Genomic DNA, 22,508 nt, shown 5'->3' on the forward strand with positions numbered 1-22,508 from the left:
GGAGAGCCTGACCCTGGTGAGAAACCTCTGAAAGAGAAAATCAGTTATAGTGTGTGTGTCTGTCTGTCTGTCTGTCTGTCTGTTTGTCTCCATCCACCTGTCCAGGGCATTCCTGCCCATTGAAGCGACAGATGCAGTGTCCCTCAGCACAGACTGTGCAGTGAATGTTTTCTTGCCCTCCTGGCTCTAATGGAAGGCAGGAGTCATTAACGGAAGAGACAGTGCCGAACTACTGTCAGCGGGGAGGTTTACACCTGAAAAGCGGGACTGTTCCCAGAGAGCCCACCTGAATGAGCCATCAGACCCGCAGCAGGCTAAACGCTGGCTGAATACTTACTTACTTGTTTGTGGTTTCTAGAAATGTCTTCTCCCTGTTAAAATGGGCCGCTTTCTTTGCTTTTCATGTTCCATAGTTTCTCCCATTCACTTTCATTTTTTTCAAAGAATTCTCACTGTGAGTTTGTTGAAGAGAATAAATTGGAAATACTTGGAATCAGAAGATAGGATTCTAATACCATTTAATTGCTTTTGAGTGACAATCATTCCATCTCTTCTATGCAATAGATATAACCCTCCTAATAAGGGATGGTATATGGAAAAGTATTATATAAACTACAGTACACACACACACACACATAGCATGATGGGATCAAAGCAAATTGGGAACATAGTTGGTATCCTGGAGAGTTAAACTCATTTAGTGGTTGATGATCTCTTTGTAATCACCTACCCTGGTTCTGCTGTCTATTGGAGTCCCTATGCCAACTTCTTTCCAAAGACCAATGAAGTAATACTTATCTTGCTGAGACTTTCCTTAGACCCAGGTTTGGCAAACTATAACAACTGGGCAGACCCAGACTAGTTTTGTTAATAAAACTTTATTGGAACAGACCTGTTATTTACATATTATCAATAGCTGCCTCTGTGCTACAGCAGCAGAGTTGAGTACTTGCTACAGAACCACAAAGCCCATAGAGCCAAAGTAATTAGTATCTGGCTGTCTTGGTTGCTTTTCTCTCGTTGCTGAGACAAAATACCAATGCCCAAAATGAAGGAAGGAAAGGTTTATTTAGCTTACAGTTTGTGGAGATTTCAGTCCATACTTGGCTGGCTCCGAGGCAGAAGGTAGCAAAGCAACAAGAGCAAAGGGGGGAATGGCAGCCGAACAGCAAAGCAGCCAGAGCAAAAGGGAGGAATGGAGGCAAGCAGCCTCTTTTTTTCCCTTATATTGTAAACAGGCTACCTCCTCCTAAGGGGCCTGTAGCTCTCACATAATTTTTATGCCCTCTTCTTCTACAGGCTCAGGATATATACAAAGTAAGCACTCTGGCTTCCTGCTGAGTCACTTAGCCAAACCTCTAGACTCCCCAAGTTGACACAATGTATCAACCATAACACTGGCCTTTCCCTGAAAAGGGTGCTTAACCCCTGTTTAAAACAACAAGCTTTAGACAGAGGGACTTTATGAATATATATACAATTCCTCATTAAATACTTTTCTTAATTAAATTGTAAATAAATGTATTTTATAATTCCTTTAATGAATTATATGGCTTAATAAAATCTTATTTTGAAATAAATTGGTGCAGAATGGTTTCACAAAGCTTTGTCACATAAAATATTTAGCTAGAAAACTGCTGATTTCAAACTGTTGATTTAAGAAGTAGAGAAGGTGTAATGCTTGTGTTTGATTTCATGCGTAATAAGCCCCAAGTATTAAGTCAAAATATGTCTTTTATGATGATCTTAATATGCTTTTATCAAACTGAGTGTAAGATTCTCTTGTCCAGCAAATATCAATGGAAATGATGTAGAAGGTTTGGCTGTATTCTTGCTTTAAATCAAGATACAGCCTGGATTTTCTTATATAATCATTTTCCTAATCCAATGTGCTCTTGTAGTATCTGAATATTTTAGAATTTAAGTACAGAGAAAAAGTTCTCAAACATTAAGTGTCTCAAGAGTCAGAGTTTGAAGTCACTTTGTTTTCTGGACCTTCTTCTAAAGAATTTTGGGACAAAGTACATGTTATTCTGCACAACAGGCAGTTAATTATTTCCAAGAGAATAATAACAAGCTGTCCTTGTAAAAAATGACTGGCAATGGAATTAGCTCTAGAGACTTTAAGATAGTATTTGCCAAGAAACAAGGTCAGCATGATGCTTTATCAAACACGTCCAACCTGAAGTAAAATGTACCTAATAAATTATGAAGCACTGGTGCTTGAGTTGTTTGACCACGGTGTTAAAATGTTCTCATTAGTTATTTACGTCTGTAATAAATGATTTAAAATTTTGTGTTTCTTTAAAAGTGTGTGTTAAATTCCTGAAGAACAACCCCTTTGAGATTTCATGGCAGAAAATGGCTAGGAAATTCTTTTACAGAAACATGATTGGCCCGGGCACTCAGATAACTGACTAAATCAGAGAGCACAGTCTATTAAGAAAATACGTGATCGTACCAACGTGGCTATTGCTATATTTCATGGTCATTTATAATTGCCCGATCTGCTCTAACAAAGTAACCCAAAGGACCTGTTAATTGAAATTTCAAAAGCCAGTGAGCATTTATTCTGTTTAATTCATGATAATCGGCCAAAATAGGGGCAACTGATGACAACCACATTTTCTGCAGGCTTAAAACTCAGGGATAATTAATTTTTATCTTTTAACTTAAAGATAACCAGGTGTTTAACACAACATTTAAAAAGTCTGTATGCCACAATGGGATAAATGCATAACATTTATCAGATGAGTAGATTGAGATCATAATCTAAAACAGTACAAGAAGAAAAAAATTAAATATAAAAACACACACAAATAATATATATGACATGTCACAACCTACCCATGAGCCAGTAGCCTTAGTCGTGCCCTTGTATCTATGTAGGAGGGTGCCAACCTTCTCTGAGGCAAATGTTCTAGACGATATCTAGTCAAAATTATGCAGGTGTAGGCTGGATTCCCAGGTATTTAACTGAATTCTGAAACCACAAGTTGAATCAGTAAGTGATATAATCCCAAGCTGACAAAGTGTGATTGATGTGAAGAATGTGACCAGATGCAAGGTTTAAGCTGTGCCAATAAGCAAAGGCGTGAAAGCCAACAAGTTCAATCCGGTAGTGAGAAGCCTATCTGTATATTTCTGGATAGCCCTGTCCCTAATCACAACCACCACAATCTTCCTTTTTCTTCGCTAAAGTTTAGTACGTGAGTTTAATAGATACCCTGTGGGGCTCTGGAAATAGGAGATTAGAACTGCTCTTTTCAGTGAAGTTGGAGCTTTGGTCTCTCTGTCAGTGTTCCCCAAGGACACAGGATGGAGGAATTGGCTCACGGGTGTTGCAAGGGGCCTGGAAACCCCAAGGCAGGAGCTGATGCTTAGTCTGGAGGCAGAACTGCTTCCTCTTTTGTTCTTAAAGCCTTTGGGCAGATTGGATGGGACCTACCCAGATTTTTGAAGATGAATTCCCTGACTTTCAACCAACTGTACATTTGAACCTGATCCTTCATGGCAACACCAAGATTAGTGCTGAATTGAATTACTGGACCCTATAGCCTAGCCATAGTGACACACGGCACTAACCTGCCATGAAATCACCAACTAATTAGTAGTGTTCTGTATCAGAGCATGAAACACTGAAATTCCCAGCATGCGGGTTTGATGGTTTCTGGATTTTCCCTGTCACTGCCCCACTATCCAGGATTACCATCTCTCATGTTGCTGAGATAATCAACTGGGCTTCCTCATAAATTAGGGTGAAAGTTAGGGTGTATTATTGTTCCTGCTACCTCTGCAGTTTCCCTTCTAGAATTGGGAGTGGGTGGTCCTTTCTCCATTGTAAAACTAAACCTTTGAATTACATTTTCTGATCCACTTCTCCAGTATCTTAAGTGCTCTTGCCCACTTCCTCCGCCTCCTCTTCCTCGATCCCGTGTGCCTGTTGATTTTTGTTGCTTTTCTCTTCATTTCCTGTGTTCCCATGCCAGCTTCTCAGGGGTAGTGGATTACCCAACCTATTTTCTCACTGTTTGTTCCTTCTTCATTGCCCCATACTATTTCCTCTACCCTCAACAGCCTATTGAAGCTAAATTTAGAAATGGCCCCGGGCGCACACACTTCATGAAATCAATGGCCACTTTTCCATGTAACATTCTGTTCTTGCCGCGTTGAAACAGGTGATGCGCGCCTTCTCAAGCACCATCATTCTCTGGCCTGGCCCTGCCCCATCGTGACTCTCTGCCATCTTACTTCCTGCTTCAGTCCCCGGCTGTGCTCCCTCCAAGGCCCTCCCTTGCCCACACCATGTCCCAGAATGGCCCCACCTGGGTAGGGCTCTTCTAGGGTAGCTCATACTTTCTTAAAATATTGCACGTCATAGTTTCATTTAATAAATGTTTACGACTTCTTACTCTGTGCATAACTGTACCATATGCCCACCAGGTAACTAGGATGTTAGGGTAATTGTTTTCTTTGTTGCTCTGAAGAGGTAAAGCGTTCTCCATCTTGTATTTTGCTTTGTTTTATTTTGTTTTGCTTGGTCCTCTTGTGATCCCTGGTTATGTTTAACAACTTACTGAAATACTAAATGGAAACTACACCTTTATTTATGGTAGACATGCACAGGTTTGTTTGCTATGTCATAGTTCACATGTTTTAAACTCAATGGATGTGTTTTACTCATCTTTGTAGCTGCAGGGTTTTCCCCAGAGAACATAGCAGAGACCCTATAGATCTTTACTGGAAGAATACTAAAACATTAAAATTCTTTTACCATGACTAAATATACATCACTGTAATGTGGGTTACGCTGGATGACTCATGCTGATCAGAAACTCTGGTAGTTAAATTAGTAAAAATAGAACTAGTTAGTTACTACTTAATAAGTGAAACTGCATTTGTAAAGTCATTTTAAATATGAAATCCACAGAGAACCAACAAAAGAAGTCTGGTAATGAAGACTTAGGACCTACATCCCTATATTGATGACACCAAAATTTGTATCTCTGGCCTGTCACCTCAGTGCTTCCACTGGAATTTACTTTTGCAGTACAATTGACTAAGTATATACCATAATTTACCTTTTTTTTTCCTAACATGAAATTCTTGTGTATACCAATGCTACTATCATTCTCACAGATAACCAACTTAACATTTTAAATCTTCCTTTATCTTGTAAGATACTGAAAATAAAGGCACTTGTATTTCATACAGATGAGACATCCATAGTATTTCATAACTCAGTTATCTTTTGCCTATACTGATTCAGCTGATTGTTATTCTATAATAGCCCATCAAGTAATTGTTACAAATAGTATTGTTCATCTTTCCTGGTTTTAAAAAAATAATGACTCTGTAAGAAAATTTTGGCTTAACAAAGAAAAATATTTAAATGAAATCGATATTGCAGCTTATTTTAGTATTTCCTGCTTTACAAAAAGAAAAAAATTTCCGACACTTAGCCCTAATCGATCTCTGCAATGCAAGTAGAGGCATTGTCAGATTTAAAATGATAATTGCATGTTTAGTAGGTGAATAAATTTAAGAACTGCAGTCAAGCCCTTAGGGAAAAATGAAACTAAGACAAAAATTAGATAAAGACATTTGACAGCAGAAAATATTAGACATAGTTTCTATTTCCTATCCTTTCTGAGCTTAGTCTGAATTCTAATTAATATTTTCCAATATCCTGACTCAAACATTTTATGCTGAAAAATTATTGACAGATTGACTAGCAGACTTTTGATGTAGCAATAAATATTTATGATCTGCTGACTGTATTTTTATATTATTCATTGACTAAATCCTTAGATCTCTTGCTTCCTTAGACCCGTAATTAGGGATTTGAAATATGAGTTTATGCTTTCTCCATAGGTTTCATGAGTAGAATTTCAAATGGAAACAAGCAATAATCACATGTCCTCACAACAACTTACATAGAGAAATGTATATAGAGAAATGACCATGTGTGTGTAACCCAAATTGAAAATGTGCCAACAAAGACATGTCTGTTTTGTATGTTCTGATCTAAGGACACTGATCTCTTTATAGCAGTCTGGCTGTAGGCTAACTGCCCCTTCTATATTTGTATCCATTAGAACCGTTACAATTATTTGCTCTGATAACAGTTAATCATTGTATACAGTCCTATTTCTAACATTTCTTATGTGTTCTCGAATTAATGACAGGCACATTTTGAAAGCATAAGCATCTCATTCCTTAAAGTAATTTTCATTGTTTTCTTTGTTGTAACTTATTGGCCCTCTATGACCTCAGAGCGCTGGCTCCAGAGGTTCTCTTTGATAGGCTTGGTATTTCATTTTTGTTTTGTTCTGACTCTGTTGAGAACCACATTTTGCTTATTGTAGCCCTTAATTGAGCAAATTAACATATAAACATGTGGATCCACTTACAAGTATATTCACACAGCTACAAATTCAGTAGTGGTAGCTAAATAAGGAGACAACATAAGGTCTCCAGTGATGATTCTTTAGCTCTGGGCAATCTGACAAGCCAACCCCGTTTAGGAAATTCTGTCACTGAGCAATTTCTTCATGTAAGTTGCAACATGCAGATAAAAATAAAATATTTTATGCCATGACAAAATATTTTGTATCTTTACTTTGTAGCAAAATATTCAGTTCAGGCACTCGAATACAATTAAGTAAACAAAATTCCAAGTGATTAACTCTAGCCTAAGCTTACGAAATGCCAAATAAATGGATGGAATGAATCTTGAAATTTCATAAGTCTATTTAATAAAAAATCTTTGTGGTTGGAAGATAAACCCAAGAGTAACTCCAGACACACTAGAAATACAACAGCATGTTCACATAGTAATTGTGGAACTTGTCTTTTCTAAGCCATGATTGCTTCTTCTATAAATTAGAAAAGTATGTTCTTTATAAGATAATTTTAAGGATTAAAAGGAGATAAAGTCTCTAATGTGATTGACTGGCTTCTTGACATTGTTCTCTTTCTTAGCACATAATAATAATTATTGTTATTGGCCAACTTAGTCATCGCTCCCTGATCTACAGCAGTGAATGTATTCAATAGAAAATGTTTAACCCTATTTTGCATTAGCTAGACATAAAAAAAATCAAGTGATTTTCTAAAACTTTCATTTTATGATTAATTATCACCTTTTAGTTGTGACTTTTGCATTTTACTATGATTTGCAGGTACTTGATATAAAATAAAATGGTACTCCTGTAATTATAACAATCTAGATTGAGGTTTTAAAAGCAGGAAATTTTTATTGTTTCTGATTCCATTGCTAAGTACCCTTTGCTGGAAAGCAAGATGTACTTCAACCGTAACTGAGCAAATTAACGTATAAACATGTAGACCTACTTGCAAGTATATTTCCATGAATGTATGCTCCATTGGGTAGCCAGAGGAAGAGGGCAGTGTAAACTCTCCAGTAAGAATTCTCTGCTAACTTAGTCCAATCAGCCTCGGTGGGGCAGAATGACTGTGACATTGGGCACAGAAGAAGATTAGATTGTTTTCCTCTGTGCCATTTGTCTGCTGTGTCTAAGATTAAAATAATCCCCTATTGTCTGCAGTGAAATTGCTTCATATTTTCCTGAGACTCCTAGACTGGTGACATTGTTTGTCCACACACGAATCTGTGTGCAGCCTCTAATAAAGAGTGAATACGCCCCATGGAGGAAGCCCTGTATGTCTTGTATGTCTAATATTACAAGGTACCATAGTGCTTTCCCTTTGTCTCCACACAAATCAGAGAGACAATAACTATCTTGCTCTGGATTCCAAACTTTCAGTACAGCCAAGATAATGTTTTTCCCCTTTTACCATGTGTTTGAGGGGTTTTTAATTGGCAGTCCTTGGTGTAGCTGGCCCAATGAGCAGACTGACTCCTGGATACTTGTATAAAATATTGCTCTTTCACAAGCTGAAATTGGAAATCAAAAGGTCCAAGTTTGAACAATCAAAGTCTGTCAGTGAAGATTCACATCTGCCAAGTCTGTTTCTCTCTTAACAAGTGAGAAGGGCTCTCTCATCAAACCTTGGCCCAGTGTGCACGCGATACGCAGTCACATTTTTAGCACGGCACATTTGTTCTTTCTGCCAGCCGTTTTATGGAGCTCAGCAACTTAACGCCGCACCAGTTCTGAAATCCATATGGGAGAAATATTCTGGCAGCCCTCATTTCAGCAAGGCAGCAGGGGCCCTGTAATTCCTCACAAACGAAGGGAGGGGAGAAGTAGATCAACACAATAGAGAATGTCACACTACCAGTTAAGGATTGTTGATTGGCTTGCAGTAGGAGCACTAGTCAGAACACTTTCCAGAAATGCCACGTAGGGTGATGGAGATGGAGGGGTGAGGGCTCTGAGCAAGCAGCTCCCTAAGAGACCCCCCAACCCCCCCAAACCCACGGGTGGAGACTTAAAATCAGTGCCCAGCTCACACAGGAACAATGCTACCTTCTTTCAAAAGCAGTCAAGGAAACAATGTTATCTGGAGTCTTGAAATAGGGTTCTACTCTCCGTCCTGTGTGTGGGGGTCAGATAGTACACACACACACACACACACACACACACACACACACACACAATTATAGAAGCTTGCAAGCATTTAGCAGGTAAAGTAAACTATTGCAACACATGTCCAGACGCAGTTTCCCAGTCCTATCCCAGCCAAGTGCCCACCACTGTCATTACAGCCGCTTGAGACACTGTGTTGGAGTGTCCCCTCCAAATATGGGGAGGCACCGGGCCACATCAGCCCCTAGAAGCCATTCCTATAAAGCAGAATGCTACATGCTCAGGAGGGCGGGCACTCCTGTGGAAAATAAGGTTGCCCTTTGCTTAAGAGCCTCCGCAAATGATGCCTCTTTCTTCGAAGATGCTTGTGTAACTTGAGTTGTTGTCCTTCAGGGAGCGGCTGTGTTGTTTCCCACACACATAGTAGAGCTCCGGTAACCCTTCACCACCTTTTTAGCTTGTTCTCACAAACTTTCAGAGTTTCCAGATAATTTTAAACTTTTGTTTTTATTTTCTTCGAGTAACTTATTTTCATTTTATATGGTCCCCCCTCATAATATATTTATCTTCTTTTGTTCTGTATAGAAGTCATTCCATTTTGTTACAGAAATGAGAGGTTCACTGACCGTTTATGCTATTGAATTCCCAATCTGGGCAGATTACTTAGAAAGTCTGTGCTCTTTAGAATTTATAAGAAAAAGTCTTGTGCTTCTCTCTGTGGCTTTACTTACAGTTTTTATCTGAAGGATTGTTTCATCTTTGGCAGATCAGCAAATAATCAGTGCCTTTAGAGTGCCTTAGAATGTATTTTCTTTCTCCTTTTCAACTAAATAAAATGCAAGTATTTAAATATATCTTACCACTCAGTACCAAACTCAAAAGAAATGTAAATAGATCGCTGGATTAATTCACATCTGCCAAGGAGTAATTGTTGGATGTGTGCTGATTAAGAATGATTTAAAAAAAAAAAAAAACCAAGTTTTTAATGAGGCATCTGCACCAGGTCATATGGATGAAGTTATAAAATGTGATTGAGAAGTCTTTCACTGTTTTGAGATGTGGCTTCTCCATCGTTTTGGTATCTAACCTGGGGTAGTGTTGCTGTCCCTGGCTGCTTTTGAAGGAAGTCAGAGCACCTGGAGGAAGCCCCCAGCGCCTGTCACTTCCTCCTCCTCTGCAGCCGGGCACTCCCCAGCGCCACGTGTGGCCACGGGCTCGTCCACTGGAGCTGGGAACTCTGCCAGCTGCAGCCCAGAACGGACTGTAATACTGTCATCTACGGGAATGGCTAAATGGCTTACCCAAGATCACACAGCTGTGGGAGCACTTACCCTAGAGCACAGCCTCCGATGGCTGCAGGGCGTGAGTTCCACGCTGTCCCCTCCCCCGTGTGGCTTCCTCCCAGCCCCCTTTCAACAGCACCCTGTGGAAGATTGCAGAGAATGGACTGCGCCGCTGCAGCGGGTTCCCCTGCTTGCAATTATCTGCTTGTTTGCCTCCCTCCACTGACTCAGCTAAGCAAACAAAGCATTGCACTTCATCCTTTGATTTGCAGATCCAGAAGCTCCAGACATTTTTACCCACCATTCCGATGATCATGATTTGAGGGGCACAGAAGAACCCTCAAGTCAAAATATGTCCGAAACGGCGATCCTTAGCATTTGTGCTGATGTCCTGAACCTGACCTAATGAGCAGTGTGACTTCAGAGGGGTTACTTCCTTTCTCCCTGGCTCGGTTTCCCTGAGGAGAAAGCGCAGATGTCAATGGCTGTGTCCCGTGGATTTGGTGAGGACGGGGTCGGTAGAGCTTGCGCGTGCCAGATAAACATTCAGTGTATTAAAACGGTAGTCATGAGGTCGGAGACACAGGACACTGAGTGTGTGACTTGAGTTGACAGGCAAGGCTGTGCCCACGGCCTCGCAGCTCTGTCGCTAATATTCGCACGCCCTCGGCTTCAGAGCCAAGCCTCGCCAGGAGAGATTAGTTAGCAATGTCCCCTCTATGCCCACACATCAAAGGGGGGTGACTAGGAAGCCCCATGCCCCCACAAGCTCAGTCTGCCCTGCTGTATGCTCACCCCTCCTCCTGCTTCCCGGGTCATTTCTGCCACTGCATCAGAAAGCCCAGCAGACACAACTGCATAAGTTTGTGCAGTAGGAGGTAAGGTAAGGAGGTAGGAGGAGGAACAGAGGAAGAAACCAACTGAAGACCAACCTAAGAGACAGAACCCAAGCCCTTGCCTAGACCTTCGGAGGAACACCAGAGGTCACACGGTGTTACGTCAGTCTTCTCTTTCCATAATGTGATGCCTGGCTCGCGGTTGTAATTAAATACATATAAACCTTGGCTGAATACATTAATGCACAATCACAGATTAGATCCAGGAATGGTTGACACCACCAGTTACTGGCACAGTTTGAACAGCGCTTTGTGCTGTGTCTTGTATTATCCAAATGATGAGGGATCCGTGGACTATTTAATGCTTTATTTTACTGTCTGTGACTAAGAAAGAAACAGATTATTTGGGGATATTTTCTCCTAGAGGACAACAGTTGTAAACATCATACCTCATCAATCTCATTCTCCCCCACATTTGGAAATCTCATAATTGGAAATCAGGTCTTTGTGAGACCACACCGGTAGGGCCCCAAGCTCATCCGTTATGCCCAGTGTGGCTGAAAGGCATGAGACCTGTGGCCCGAAAGCCATGTGGCCTACGTATGGGCTTCTGTGAATGGCTATATAGGACATAGTGTGACTCTCCAGGCGGTGCAGGAATTAAAAATGTATGCTTAGCTTTCAGAAGAAAGGCATCATTTTATTCCCATGGAGAACCTTTCCTTGGTCAAATGAAAAGTGTTTTCACAAGCATGAGCTCATCCTCACAGTAGCATTGCAACACAGCAAATGGAGGAGATATTTTAATTCCCATTTTATAAGAGAAAAATTCAAAAGTGGAGAGATCATGTGACTCTTCCACAGTTCTTCTTAAGTAGGCCAGAGGGTCGCAGCTAGAGCCAGTTTTCCTAATGGCGTCCCTCTCTGTATTCTTAAACCAAATCCCAGGCCCTGGTTTGGCTGGCTGGATGACATATACCAGGTGGCTCAGATTTTTTTTTCACATGTAAATGACATTCATACAGCACAATCTATAAATTCCCTATCCAGTCGATCCTATCTGAGCAAGTGACTGTTTGCTTACATTTCCATCTACAACAGGTTTTTGGCACGGCACACCATCTGGCCATCTACATATATTTTAAACTGGGCAATCAAACACTGTCAAGTTGTTAGATGGTTTTATCCCGTGATAACTGACCACACATCTTTTACATTCAATAATCTGTGTACTTCCACAAAGATATTGTTACAGCACACTTTGTCCCTTGCTTGATGATGTGAGAAATTGCTCTAAGTGGAAAATATCCATAAATTTTAAGAGGCAGCCTTACTAAGAACCACAAATAGTCCTCATTCTATTTCTAACTAGCAAGATGGCATTAAAACTCAAAAATAGATGATACTAAGCACTATAACTCAAGAAACTATTCTTTAGAACTGGCAGGCAACCTGGAGAACTTTGAACATGACCCCTAATTCCTTGCTCCTATGCAATTCTAGCAGAGCAGAGGGAAGGTAAAGCATATTTAGGGACTTAGGTTTGTCAACAGTGATTAAAATCAGAGAAAACCTTAGGGGAAGGTGGCAGCTCTTACCTTCCTACCTTTTACTTTGCCTGCTCGAAAGTCCCTCTTTCCGTAATCACACTCAAGCCATCCTTGATTAGGACTGTAGTGGAAAGGCCTTAGTGGGACTCTCCTGATTTTACAGAAGGGAAAAAATCAAAGACAAATAGTAAGTACTGAAATAGCATTCTTCCTTGTGTCACAGTCTGCAAAGCCTTCCCCTGTATGGTCTCATTCATTCTTTCCCAAATGCAAGTAGATGTCATTATTATTCTTCATTACTTCAGAAGGATCTGGCCCACAGGCCCTCTAAGCTCGTTCTTGAAGTCCCACAGCCACTAAGTGACAGAGCTGAACCTCAGACCAGTCTTTTCACTCTCTGCCTCATGTGGTCACTACGACACCAAGCAGCATCCCAAACCTACAGAGAATGTTAGATCGATGGTAAAGGTGGGCATCAAAAGTAATCAATCACCAATAGTCAGAAAAAGAAAAAGAAGACTCACTGAATAGGGAGATTGGGGAAATGAGAAACCCAAATGGTCAATCAGCATGCTGAAAGATGGGTATCTTCACTACCAATCTAGGAAATGCAAATTAAAATCAAGATCACACCAATTAGATTTACATGAGAATCTCAAGAATTGTATCGGCAAGGAGCAGTGAGAACCCCTGCACACTGCCAGTGGAGGGTAAAGCAGTGTGACCTGCTGTGTCAGCCATGTCCTGTCAGCTCACAGAGCTGAGATACGTGGGCCAGGGCTCAGCAGTTCTACACCCAGGTCTGTAGCTCAGGAAAACTCTCCCATAGGTGCATAGAGGTTCACAGCAGAGTAATCTTTAAAACAGTCCAAGATTCTTAAGAACCCCAGTGTCCATTAACAGAATGCATAAATGTTAACCATAGTAATGTGACCAAAAATAGGGGTTAAATATTAGAGTGAAATTAATAACCTACAGATACAGGTGTCAACATCCCAAATATATTCAGGGGGAAATTAGAGTACTAAAGGGTACACTATTTACAAAATAGACAAAACACGATTAAAGACAGTTATTATTTAGGGACTGAATACTATTTTGAGATCATATTTTATCTGTACCTAGACATGATATAAAATATGAATCCTTGTAAATGACTAGCCTCAAGTACAGGGCAATGGTTATTTCTGGAAAGGGCAGTAAGGGAATAAAAGGAGGAAGAAAGGTGTTATCTAAGGAGGGGTCAACTACTAGGAACATTTTTCATTATGTTGGTATCTATTTTTCCTTCTACCTCTGAAGTGTATAAAATATATCATAATAACATTGAAAACTTGGAGAGGCAGGGGCTGGGGTGGAGGGGTGGGTTGTTGCATTTTCCTTTTCCTTTCCTTCTTCTCTCCATACCCCATCCCAGTTTCTTTCCTTCTGAAGTTTCTTCCATTTACAGTAAAGATTGTACACTTTGGATCTTATTTACTCTTTCAGCTTCTCACACTAGGGAGACAATATGATGTTTACATATGTGTGTCTGGTTTGTTTCAGAGATTTTTTTTTTATTTTAAAGAGGAAAAAAAGAACAAAAATTCAAAACAAGATGATAGGAGGGTAACACTGAATGGTGCAACACTGACCCAGCACATACGAGGCCCTGAATTCCACTCCTAACACCGCAAACCAAGAGGGAGATGGAGGAAAAACATAAGGAACCAGACTCACATGTGTAAGCATCGTATTGTCTCCCAAGTGTGAGAAGCTGAAAGAGTAAATAAGATCCAAAATGTACAACAGATATTGTAAACGGGAGAAACTTCAGAAGGAAAAGAGAAACTGGGATGGGAGAATGGAGGAAAGAAGGGCGGGAAAAGCAAAAAGAAAAATATCTCTGCGACCTTGAGATGAGCAAAGTCGATTGAAAATGACACCAAGGGGCTGGGACTTAGCTCAGCGGCACAGCACCTGCCCAGAAAACGCAAGGTCGTGATTTCAATCTCCGGTACCGGAAAAACACACACAAAAAAAAAAGAAAGAAAATGACACCAAAGCATGCCCAGCTGCTCCTTAGAGAGGAATCCTGACAGCGGAGAGGGAGGCCCACTGGCCTCCGTTCGAGTCCTGGTCCAATGCAGGCGCCCTGTCCCTGGAAGTCCTCGTGGGAGAGGAATTTCCATCTCACCAGCCACACAGGCTGGGCTGTTTCTGAAAGACAGAACTAACCTGGATTCCTAAAAATGGGTACTCGGCATTCTCACTTTCAAAGGGTTTACTTACATTTGGGAAAAGTAAAGTATCACATCAGTGCCCTCAGGGCACTTAAAATTTATTTATAGAATTATTTAATCTAGGTGCATTAAGTGGGGAAATCATTTCATCTCATATACTGTGAATGTCTAGAAGAGTTTTTTTTTATTTTAAAGAGAAAAAAAGAACAAAATTTCAAAACAAGATAATAGGAGGGTAACAATGGTTAATACATTGCATATTGTCTTCTTTAAATTAATTACTCAGAGTACCAGATATGGGCTTTTAATCATCCAGACAATATTAGGATAAACATTACTTTTCAATGAACTAAGAGAAATTGTAGTATGAGTATCTTAACTATCTTTTATGTATTTTTTTTCTTTTTCCTTTTCCCTTCCTTCTTTTCTCCATACTCCCATCCCAGTTTCTCTTTCCTTCTGAAGTTTCTTCCATTTATAATAACTATTGTACACTTTAGATCTTATTTATTCTTTCAGCTTCTCACACTAGGGAGATAATATGATGTTTACACATGTGTGTCTGGTTTATTTCACTTATGAGTGTGTTTAGTTGTATTCATTTACCTATAAAATTCTGCAGTTTATCCTTCTTTATGGCTGAGTAGTACTAAGTAGTAGATGTCTTTTACATCCTTCATTAGATTGATTCCTAGGTATTTCTTTTTTTGGATGCTACTGTGAAAAGTGTTGTTTCCCTAACTTCTCTCTCAGTGAGCTTGTTATTTGTGTACAGGAATGCTATTGATTTTTGAGTGTTGACTTTGTGTCCAGCTATGTTACTGAATTTGTTTACTAGATTTAAGTTTTTTAGTGGAATTTGGTCTTCTATGTAGAGTATCATGTCATCTGCAAATAATGATAATTTAACTTCTTCTTTTGTTATTATTATTCCTTTTATTTCCTTCTCTTGTCTGATTGCTCCGGCTTAAGTTTCCAGAACTATGTTGAATAAGAGTGGAGACAGTGGACATCCTTGTCTTTTTCCTGATTTTAGAGAGAAAGCTTTCAGTCTTTGACCATTTGATATTGTGTTGGCTGTTGGTTTGTCATAGATGGCTTTTAACAGATTGAGATAAAGACCATCTATTCCAACTTTCTGTAGGGCTATTATCATGAATGGGTGCTGAACTTTGTCAAAAGCTTTTTCTGCATCTATTGAGATGATCATATGTTTTTTGTCCTTTTTTGTCTGTTAATATGATGTGCTACATTTATTGATTTATGCATGTTGAACCATCCCTGCATCTCTGGAATGAATCCCACTTGGTCATGGTGTATAATCTTCTCGATGATTTGCTGCATTCTGTTTGCCAGTCTCTTATTGAGAATTTTTGCATCTATGTTCTTTAGGGAGATTGGCCTGTATCTCTTTTTTGGTTGGGTCTTTCTCTGGTTTTGGTATCAAGGTAATACTTGCCTCCAGGAATGAATTTGGGAATATTGCTTCCTTTTCAATTTCATTAAAGAGTTTGAGAAGTAATGGTATTAGGTGTTCTCTAAGTTTCTTGTAGAATCAGCAGTGAATCTGTCAAGGCCTGGGCTTTTCTTTGTTGGTAGCTGTTTAAATATGTCTTTGATTTCACTGATTGATATTGGTTTATTTAGAATTTTTATATCTTCTTGATTAAGCTTTGGTAATTCTAATGTATCTAGGAATCTGTCCATCTCTTCTGCATTTTCCATCTATTTAGAGTATAACTTTTCAAAGTAGAGATTTCACTGGATTTCTTCAGGGTCCATTGTGATTTCACTCTCTTTATACCTAATTGCATGGATTTGTGTCTTTCCTTTTTTGATTAGGCTAAATAAAGGTTTGTCAATTTTATTTAATCTTTCAAAGAACCAACTCTTTGATTCATTGATTCTTTATATTTTTTTAGTCTCCAGTGGGTTAATTTCTGCTCTGATCTTTATAATTTCCTCCCTTATATGAGCTTTTGGCTTAGCCTGCTCTTCTTTTTCTAGAAGTTTGAGGTTCACCATTAAGTTGTTTATTTGTGCTTGCTCAGCTTTCCTGATGTGGGTATTCATGCTATAATTTTCCCTCTTACGACTGCTTTCATTGTGTCCCATAAGTTCCAGTATGTTGTATTGTGGTTATCATTTTATTGTAGAAATCATTTAATTTCTTCTTTAATTTTCTCTGTAATCCATTGGTTGTTCAGGAAGGTGCTATTTAATTTCTATGTGTTTCTGAAGTTCTTGTGGTTTCTTTTGCCATTGATTTCCAGTTTCATCGTATTATGGTCTGATAATATGCATGGGATAATTTTGATTCCTTTGCATTTACTTAAGCATGTTCTGTGAGCTAATATGTGTTCTGTTTTGGAGAATGTCCCATGTGCACCTGAGAAGAATGTGTATTCTGATGTTGCAGGGTGAAACACTCTGTAGACATCTACTAAGTCCATTTGTTCAAAAGTTTGGTTCAGTTTTAATATTTCATTGTTGAGATCCCCCAATACAATTGTATTAGTGCTTATTTGACTTCCCATACCCATTGATGTTTGTTTTATATACTTAGGTGCACCGGAATTTGTTGCATATATATTTATGATTATTATCTCTTCCTCTTGGATTGTTCCCTTTACAAAGATGTAGTGACCTTCTTTGTATCTCTTAATCAATCTTGGCTCAAAATTCACTTTGTCTGCAAATAGAATAGTTACCCCTACTTTTTTCTGTGTTCCTATTGCATAGAGTATTGTTCTCCATCCTTTGACTTTCAGTCTATGAATTTCTTTTCTAATTAAATGTATTTCTCATATGCAGCATATTATTGGATCTTGCTTCTTGATCCATCCTGCCAGTCTGTGTCTTTTGATTGGTGAACTGAGACCATTAACATTTATGGTTATAACTGATATGTATTGACTTATCCTTGTCGTGTTATTTTCCTGTTGTTAGCTCCCCCTCTTTTTTCTCCTCTCTCTGTTTGTTTGGCTGGCTTAGTAGATTCCTTCTGTTGGGGTCCATGGAGTTGTAGCCCTTATTATCTCTTTCTAGAATGTCTTTCAAAACATTTTGGAGTGCTGGCTTGGTAGTCATAAATACCCTCAGATATTCTTTGTCATGGAAGTATTTTATTTCTCCATCAGTTGTGGAAGATAGTTTTGTGGAGTACATCAATCTAGCTAGAAGGTTGTTTTCCTTCAAAACTTGAAATACTTCACTCCAAGCTCTCCTTGACTTGAGAGTTTGTGCTGAGAAGTCAGCTGTGACTCTGATGGGCTTTCCTTTATAGGTGATTTGTTTCTTTTCCCTCACAGCTTTTTAAGATTGTATTCTTATGTTGAATTTCTGGCATCTTCTTTATGATATGCCTGGCTGTAGTTGTTTTTTTTTTTTTTTTTTTTTTTATCATGGCTAATTGTATGAGAGAGTTTTTAACTCTGAAAATTAAACTGTATTTTTCATTTTTGGTGTTTGCAATCCTGATGGACAAGGATGTCTCAGGGTGAAATCCCTAGCCATTTCAGAATGATCCTAAGCTGATAGCTTCTTGTGATTCATTTGACAGTCTGTGGAGACACATCTTGTTATTGTTCAAGCTCCTTAGCACAGAGAGGCACAGTCTCAGCACGCAAGTGCAATTGTCAAGTCTGATGGTCTGTGAAGATAATAATACCAATCCATGAAAAAACAGTTCTCCAAAAATAAAACTGTTACTCATACATAATTGAAAATTTTACAACAATTATCTCAAACAATCATGCCTTTCTGCATGTTAAGGAGGAAAAATTGTTCTTTTGAATATGTTTTATAATGAATAATTTATAGCCAAGGAATTTCTAATATCATAAAGTTGGCTTCTAACCAGTAGACCTCTGCAAGTCTGTGATTCACTGCAGAAAGAGGACAAATGCCATTACTGAGAATGATTGGCAGAAATATCAATCCATTGATGATTAGAAGATAAGCCCAAAGTAGCTTCCTGTTTAAGTCCTGGGGCTCCAGAGCTCCTCCATTCTATTTTTAGCAACAATGGTATTAGTAATGGTCCACCCTGCTGGAGACATTACCATATGCTGGGCCCCATCCCAAGCTTTTCCTTCCTCATCTCATTTTATCCTCATAACGAGTTTACAAAGAAAGACCTAAGGTACCGGAAAAACCCAAATACCAGGGCTTTTTTTTTTCATCCAAAACTCATGACCACACCTTCTTGATTTCATTTTTAAAATTCTGTGAACTGAAGTGTATTGGAAATGGAAAATAAGCATAGAATGTATGTTTCTTCAAGGTACAAATTCTCCTGTCCTTTTCTTTCTGAGCCTTCCTTTGTGAATAATAAAATTGTTTCTGAATTCACAAAAACCAAGTAGCAGTTTTTTCAACATTTGATCATTATATTTGTTGGCAGACCTGTTGTAACCTTGAGTCACCTACAGTAAACTTAAGTATTATTCTAATTGATTTTTTCACTGCTTACTGAGAAACAGAGCACCCCTTTCACTGGTCTCATAAATAATTCCATTTCTCTCTGTCAACATTAATTGAACTTACCTCATGTTGTCAATCTCTCTTTCTTCCTTGCAGGTGATGTCATTGTCTATATTAATGAAGTTTGTGTCCTTGGACATACTCATGCAGATGTTGTCAAACTTTTCCAGTCTGTTCCCATTGGTCAGAGTGTCAACCTGGTGTTGTGTCGTGGCTACCCTTTGCCCTTTGACCCGGAAGATCCTGCCAACAGCATGGTGCCACCCCTTGCAATAATGGAGAGGCCACCTCCAGTGATGGTCAATGGAAGACATAACTATGAAACATATTTGGAATACATTTCTCGGACCTCACAGTCGGTTCCAGATATTACAGATCGGCCGCCTCACTCTTTACATTCCATACCAGCTGATGGTCAGCTAGATGGCACGTATCCACCACCCGTCCATGACGACAATGTGTCTATGGCTTCCTCTGGGGCCACCCAAGCTGAACTTATGACCTTAACCATTGTGAAAGGTGCCCAGGGCTTTGGCTTCACCATTGCCGACAGTCCTACAGGACAGCGGGTGAAACAAATACTTGACATTCAGGGATGCCCTGGCCTGTGTGAAGGCGACCTCATTGTTGAGATCAACCAGCAGAATGTACAGAACCTGAGCCATACAGAAGTAGTGGATATACTTAAGGACTGTCCCGTTGGAAGTGAGACGTCTTTGATTATCCATCGAGGAGGTAAGACAAACTCTGGCTCAGCAATGCAGTATGTGGGTAAAATAGTAGGACATTTATGCTAATCTTGTTAAAATGGAGGTTTCTGTACAGTTCAGTGAAGTCATGCTTTTAGGAAAGAGTGGTAAAACAGTAATAGTGAAAAACATGCACGCTGGATATTTGAAGTTTGAGAATACAGCTTTTCCTAGTTTGTGTTTCACACAATCTTAATAGTGCTTTCATTCTTACCAAAATTTTGCTATGAACTTGGCGGGTAGAGGCTGAATCTCCAGCTATCAATGTCTTCTATCTCAAAAGCAATGTTTCAGTTGAAGACTCAGACTGGCTGCCCATTAGATCGAATGAGAAACCTGACTGGCCGCTTGATGGGGTAGGGCGCTCAACTGTGCTAGGACCAGGCAGGCATGTGGGAGCTGGTTTGGCTTCTACTAAGCCCAAGCACAGGCTTGATAAGCCCATACGGACCACAGGGAGCTGCGTGCTATCAAAGCTCTTTCCAGAGTTCAGAAGCATTTTTCAAGACACTTCTTCCTCTGTTGTGGCCACTACTCCCTCCCACCTTCCTGAGCTGGAAGGAGGCTACGGAAAGGCCCGCGCGGAAGTTCTCGGCAGGTGTTGAGTGAGGTGTAGAAATGGACAGAGTGAGGAAGGTTTGTGGCTCTGCTTCTGGGAAGGATGTTGCTTCCTTCCTGTCTTCCCTGTGGGGAGGGAACGGGTACAGCAGAGGACCCCTCTCTGCTTCTCTTAATGATCAGTGCCAAAAAGTATGGGCTGGGGATTTAGCTCAGCGGCAAAGCGCCTGCCTGGCAAGCGCAAGGTCGTGAGTTCGGTTCCCGGTATCGGAGAAAAACCCAAAAAAAAAACAAAAAGAAAAAGAAAATTTCCTCAACTAGATAAAGGGCATCTCCAAAACCCCATGGCTAGTATCTTATTTAGTGATGAAAAACTGCGGTTCCCGGTACCAGAGAAAAACCAAAACCCAAAAAAAAAAAAAAAAAGTAAAAGCAAATCTGCCACTGTGCTCGTGATGATTGTGAAGCTGGTGCCGAGGGAGGGAGCGAGGTGACCGTAGATGAAGTGAGTCCTCCAAAACTTACAGTATAAGGCAGAGACTCAGGCGAGTCCTGGTTTGTTGTTCAGGACACTTACTAGTCCGTGAGGCTCAGCCACCTGACCTATCACAAGGAGATGGCACTGCCCCCGATGGCGGAGTCCTCAGCTCTGAGCCCCCAAACAGGTGCCCCTCACCTTCCTGTTGAGTCTAAAGTAACAATGAAGCCTCAGCTGAAAAGGGTGAGAAGGAGCAGTACCGCGAGGAGGTCATGCGTGAAGGCCACACGTGTGGCAGACATATGTGACAGCCTCATCAAGCCCTCAGATCCGCAGAGAATTCCTGGCAGTTCAAACTGCGACTGAAGGAAATGAGAGCTGAAAGAAGCACTACTTGTGACTTCCGTGACCCTGTCTGCAGGTATTTTCCTTTCAAGGAGATAGCACATCTTTGATTCACCAAGTATTATGTGTTTACGAGCAATACCAAACACAGCATTACGTGCCTACGTTAAAAAGGGAAATTGTTGTGATAGCAAAACCATATTGAATTTCACCTTCTTAAGGCATTGTTACAAAACAGTACTTGAATTGTGGTGGTGAAGTGTTGACAGTGCGTTTGAATTTCTTCCGTTGCATCTTTATGATTAAAACAAACATTCCTAATTAAATAGCCGTATGCTCATAATGTCTGCTTGAAAATCAAATTTTTGGAACAGGTTCTGAATGCTGAAAGGTATAACTGCAAACCACTGGGCAGTATCCACTGTATGATTCATAGAAATTAATATGGGCACAGTTGAGATAGTGGCTTGTTTTAAAAGCATGACATAGCAGGGGAATGTACTTTGAAATCCTTTATTTATCTTATTGCAACCTGTACCTTTCTGAATCTTCCTGCGCCTGTGTCCTGCAAGGCGGTCCTGTTCTCCCTCACGGTGCCCTCTTGCTCTCTCTGGCTCATTCCTTTAATCCTCAGGTGATCAAAGTTTTGTGTGTACTTTGTGCGTTTGGGGAAGAGTGACTTGGTTTTATTTTTTGGCTAGAGTAGAATTGCAGAATGTAGTACCTTGAGATGCTTAAAATACTTTTAGTCAAAAACCTCTTGAATTTCCCCACATTCCTGTGGTTTGTACTGATCTCTCTGAAATTAATAAGACCTGGCACTGTGTTTTTATGATGAGATTCGCTTTGATTATCTTATAAGCTAACCGGAAGTGCTTATTCTCATTCAGATAAGCATAGATATTCAAGAGCAGGGTCACAGGCCTTGTATCAGGACCATGGCTGGTTTTCATTATTGACTAATGTATTTTGAATTTATAAAGTAAAAATGTACACGGTTGAATTATTTACCAGAAAGTACCGGATAAAAAGCAATTGTCTGTCCTCTCCCCGTGATTTCAGTTCTTTTCCCCAGATAGATACATTTTTTGCATACATGCTTCCAGAAGGTTTGTAGTCTACTGCCACACATATGACTATATGTAGTACATTTAATATAGATAAGATGACACCATCCATACATATGTCTTGCTATAAACTATTTTAGTTAAAGCATTTACTTTTTTAGCACACACTATGTGATATAATCTACATATCATTAAATTTACCAATTGTTAGTATATATTTCATTACACTTTGCTAAAATGGTATAGTTGTATAAAAAGTACCATAAATCCTTGGAATGTCATTTTCCCAAATACTCTAGTGCCCATTTCATGCCTGTCCTCTCTCATACCGCCACCCGCGGGTAACCACAAATTTGCTGTCTAGTTTTGCCTCTCTACCATATTTTTATAAATCAAATCATATAGTATTTAGTGTTTTA

General features: G+C 39.8%; 1 protein-coding gene across 1 annotated transcript in view; it reads left to right on the forward strand.

The window, feature by feature from the left end:
* Magi2 (membrane associated guanylate kinase, WW and PDZ domain containing 2) overlaps nucleotides 1-22,508 on the forward strand; it is a 555,913-nt gene that overhangs the window by 309,578 nt on the left and 223,827 nt on the right. The window contains exon 8 of the mRNA XM_013510511.1: nucleotides 18,989-19,627. Coding sequence (XP_013365965.1) covers nucleotides 18,989-19,627 — 639 coding nt within the window. The remainder of the gene's footprint in view (nucleotides 1-18,988; nucleotides 19,628-22,508) is intronic.

This window comes from Chinchilla lanigera, unplaced genomic scaffold (genome assembly GCF_000276665.1).
Source record: "Chinchilla lanigera isolate Chin_1 unplaced genomic scaffold, ChiLan1.0 scaffold00009, whole genome shotgun sequence".
Lineage (NCBI taxonomy): Eukaryota > Metazoa > Chordata > Mammalia > Rodentia > Chinchillidae > Chinchilla > Chinchilla lanigera.